Source organism: Fukomys damarensis, unplaced genomic scaffold (genome assembly GCF_012274545.1).
Source record: "Fukomys damarensis isolate Sample0158 unplaced genomic scaffold, DMR_v1.0_HiC HiC_scaffold_12, whole genome shotgun sequence".
In the NCBI taxonomy this organism is placed as follows: Eukaryota; Metazoa; Chordata; class Mammalia; order Rodentia; family Bathyergidae; genus Fukomys; species Fukomys damarensis.
Window position 1 is genome coordinate 17,957,799 of NW_022900924.1, and position 4,257 is coordinate 17,962,055.

The following is a 4,257-nucleotide window of genomic DNA, read 5'->3' on the forward strand; positions in this document are numbered from 1 at the left end:
CGCCTCCCCCACCCATCGAGCCCGCCAAGTTGCCCTTCAAGGAGCTGGACAACCAGTGGCCATCTGAGGCCATCCCTCCGGCCCCTCATGGGCGTGATGAAGTCACCAAGGAGTTTATGGAGCTGGCCAAGGAACGGGGCCAGTGGCGCCGGCCCCCAAAGAAGCGGCATGAGGACCTAGTGGCCCCTTTGGCCTCCCCCGAGCTCTCACCATCCCAGCCCCTCTTCCGGCCCCGCTCGGAGTTCGAGGAGATGACCATCCTGTATGACATCTGGAACGGTGGCATTGACGAGGAGGACATCCGCTTCCTGTGTGTCACCTATGAGCGGCTGCTGCAGCAGGACAATGGCATGGACTGGCTGAATGACACGCTCTGGGTCTACCACCCTTATATCCTGCCAGGCATGGGTCCTCACCCTCTAGCCTTCAGGCAGCCCTCACCTGCCCTTGGCCCGTCTCCCACTGCAGCTGTCCCTGTGCCCGTGAGGGCAGTCTCAGCGGTCACTGTCACCTACTAACCAGCACTGGTGCAGCACCTGCCAGGCTGAGCTGGGTGGCCACCGGCACTTTTAAACGCTGTGCCAGGGACTAGGGACTTAGCTCAGTGGTTCTGCCGCTTGCCTCAAAAGCTGAAGGACCCGAGTTTGATCTACCAAAAAAACAAAACACTGCACCAGGCCCGTCTCATCCTGGAGTTAGCATAGCCATTGCCACCAAGTAGTCCAGAGAGATGGGGCCATTAGGAGTCCCTCCCTCTGCCCCACCCCCCTTTTATTTCCCCGGTACCAGGGATCAAACTCAAGACCTGGTGCTTATGAGGCAGGTGCGTTGCCACTGAGCTACGTCCCTGGCCCAGGATTCACATTTTACAGAGAGAGAAACACTCAGGGAGGTTAAATGACCTGCCCAAAGTCATAGCTCCAGAGTGGCAGAGCTGAGATTCGAACCCAAGTAAGTCTGGCTTTTAGAATCTGGGCTCTTACCTACCAAGCACCCTGAGGTTGAAGCCAGCGCCACCCCCATTATAGCAGAGCAATTTATGGAGCGTTTATTACATCCCAGGACATCTTCCAAGTCCCCCAGGTGTATTTGGTCATTCATTGAAAGGAAGCATTGCCCGATGTGGCCCGGTGTCCAGGCGGGAGACAGGCAGGGTGGGCAGCAAGCTGGTGACTGCCCATGGGCAGCCGCGTGGAGGTGGCAGAGCAGTGGGTGGGTGCTAGGCACTGGCGTCCCTGGAAACCGGTCTGAGGGTGGGGAGGGTGCGGGCGGCACCAGGGGCTCCTCTGAGAATGTCTACGTGGCCCTTGACGCACGCCCACCCACCAGCCTTTCTTCTGCTAAGAAAAAGAAGCGGGACGATGGCATCCGCGAGCACGTGACAGGCTGTGCCCGCAGTGAGGGCTTCTACACCATCGACAAGAAGGACAAGCTCAGATACCTCAACAGCAGCCGTGCCAGCACCGATGAGCCCCCTGCAGACACCCAGGTCCGCGGCTGGCCGAGTCCTGGGGTGGTGTGCAGGGCCCGAGGCAGCTGAGGTTTCCAGGGCATTAGTTTTTTGGGTTTTTATGTCCCCCAATTCCACAAACATCTGTTGAGTACCTGGCCTTGTTTTGTTCAGGGCCTGTAGTAGTGAGCAGAGTGGTTTTCCTTGGGGGACCCACCATAGTGGGGCAGGAAACAGTCAAATGAGCAAATAAGCAGGTCACTCAAGGGCCTAAAGTCGCTGCAGAGACTAGAGATGGGAGGAGCCTTTGGGCTGAAGGGAATTAGGAGCCAGAGTGGAAGGAAAGGGAGAATGAGCCACATAGATGACCCGGAAAGACGCGGGGGGAGAAACAGAAAAGGACCTCGGTTAAGTGAAGGCAAGCTGTGTGTGGTGGCTCATGCTGTAATCCCAGAAGTTGGAAGGCTGAGGCAGGAGGATCAGGAGCCACAGGCCAGCCTGGGCCTCATAACCCAGACTCTGCCTCAAAAAAACAAAACAGAAAGTGAAGGCAGGAGAGTAGCTTCTCAAATCCAGTAGTTCATGTTCACAGGAAGCATCCTGAGCCAGGGCCCTGGGGCAGGGGAGTGGGGTTTCCATGGGCTGAGAAAGGAAAAAGCAGTTCTGTCCAGAGGCAGAGGACAGGCTGAGGGTCCTGGATCCAGGGTGATGAGGGTAAATGTGGTGTTCGCTATTTTTTCACTAAGTGACATCGTTGTCCAGGCTGGGCTTGCGCTTGTGACCCTCCACCTCCCAGAGTGCCAGGCTTGAATGTGCTCCTCCACCCCCAGCTGGTGCCAGCCAGGGGAGGGTGTAGGGTCCAGCTGTGGTTTTCCAGGTCAGCCGGCAGCCAGTGGAGTTGACCACAAGGGTCTAGAGGGGTGAGCGGTACTGTTGCTGGGGTCTCCAGGCCAGCCCCGGCCGTGGGTGAGACTTAGGTGGCTGGGAGAGGGAAAGTGGGTCACGAAAGGACGTTAGGAAGTTGGGGCTCCACCTGGGGAGCTCTGGGGACCAAGGAAAGGGCAGAGGCCAGGAGATGAGAGGGCTGCCGCGGTGATCCTGTGACCCGTGATCCCGCAGGCCGTAGGTCAGGTGGCCCTGAGTGTGCCGGGAGCTGAGGCTGACACCGCCATCGCGGATGTTTAGCTGAGGAAAAGTGCGCTGTGCGCTTCCCGTGAGAAGAGCCGGGGTGCGTTGGCTGCAGATGGGCAGGAGGATGCGGAGAAGAGCCCTGGTGGGGGAGGGACAGGCCAGGGCCACCAGGGCGCCCCTCGCTGACCGGCCCCGCTCCGCCCCTGCCGCAGGGTATGAGCATCCCCGCGCAGCCCCACGCCTCCACCCGGGCCGGCTCCGAGCGGCGTTCGGAGCAGCGCCGCCTGCTGTCGTCCTTCACTGGCAGCTGTGACAGCGACCTGCTCAAGTTCAACCAGCTCAAGGTGAGGCCAGGCCCCTGACGGGGCAGTCAGGGCGGCGGGGGCACCAGAGACCAAGCCTCACCCCTGCGCCTCCCCTCCCGCAGTTCCGGAAGAAAAAGCTTAAGTTCTGCAAGAGCCACATTCACGACTGGGGCCTGTTCGCCATGGAGCCCATAGCGGCCGACGAGATGGTCATCGAGTACGTGGGCCAGAACATCCGCCAGGTAGGCGCTGCCCGACGGGAGGGGCCGGGGTGGGTTCAGTGCCAGCCCTGCTGACCACGTCCTTCGGGGCCAGGTGATCGCGGACATGCGGGAGAAGCGGTATGAGGACGAGGGCATCGGTAGCAGCTACATGTTCCGGGTCGACCATGACACCATCATCGATGCCACCAAGTGTGGCAACTTCGCGCGCTTCATTAACCACAGCTGCAATGTGAGTGCACAGGCTGGCCGGCCATACTGCCACTGCAAGGGACTCCCCCGGAGCCCCAGGCACAGGGAACCAGGCCCACCAGGCCCCCTTCCTGGCTCGGGTCCCCTGGGGATAACAGGAGGGACATGAAGGCCATATAAGGAGCTCTTGTCAGTTGGGCGGGTGGTGCATGCCTGTAATCCCAACACCCAGGAGGCTGAGGCAGGAGGATCACCGGAGTTTGAGGCCAGCCCTTGCTGCATAGTAAAGTAAGACCCTGCTTCAAACAACTACAAAACAGGGCTAGGGATTTAGCTCAGTGGCACCATGCCTGCCTCACAAGCACAAGGTCCAGAGAGTTTGATCCCTAGTACACACACACACACACACACACACACACACACACAAAAACCAACCAAAAAAAAAAGGAGCCTTTGTCCTGTGAGCTCCAGGGTCTGCTCTGTAAAACAAGCTCCCTCAGTCTTGTGCAGCTGTGGTGCGGATTAAAGGTGCTTGGGAAATCCCTAGTGGTGACCCATGCAGGGCTCTTCCAGGGTGGTGGCATTCTTGTCACCTATGCCCTGTCTGTGTGGACTGACCACATAGGATGTTCACCCAGTGTAACCGAGGAATGGAGCTGGCACCGCAACCTAGGAGTTCTTACGGGACAGCTGCACCAGATCCTCAGTGTGTCAGCTGTTCAGACTGTACCCCTCTGCAGTCCGGTGATCAGCAGCGTCTTGAGAGCTCAAGAGCAGAGGGCAGAGCTGGGGTGGCATAGGGGGCGGGGCTGTGGGGAGGATGTTGGGTTAAAAAACTGCAGAGCGGGGCCAGGGATTTAGCTTAGTGGTTCTGCCAACTGCCTTGCAAGTACAAGGGCCTGAGTTCAATCCCTGGTACCAAAAAAAAAAAAAAAACAGGATTGACGGCAGCACAGTA

General features: G+C 58.9%; 1 protein-coding gene across 1 annotated transcript in view; it reads left to right on the plus strand.

The window, feature by feature from the left end:
• Setd1b (SET domain containing 1B, histone lysine methyltransferase) overlaps positions 1–4,257 on the plus strand; it is a 21,776-nt gene that overhangs the window by 14,483 nt on the left and 3,036 nt on the right. Inside the window, exons 14-18 of the mRNA XM_033762679.1 lie at positions 7–390; positions 1,323–1,489; positions 2,794–2,925; positions 3,009–3,128; positions 3,202–3,339. Of these exons, the coding sequence (XP_033618570.1) occupies positions 7–390; positions 1,323–1,489; positions 2,794–2,925; positions 3,009–3,128; positions 3,202–3,339 (941 nt within the window). The remainder of the gene's footprint in view (positions 1–6; positions 391–1,322; positions 1,490–2,793; positions 2,926–3,008; positions 3,129–3,201; positions 3,340–4,257) is intronic.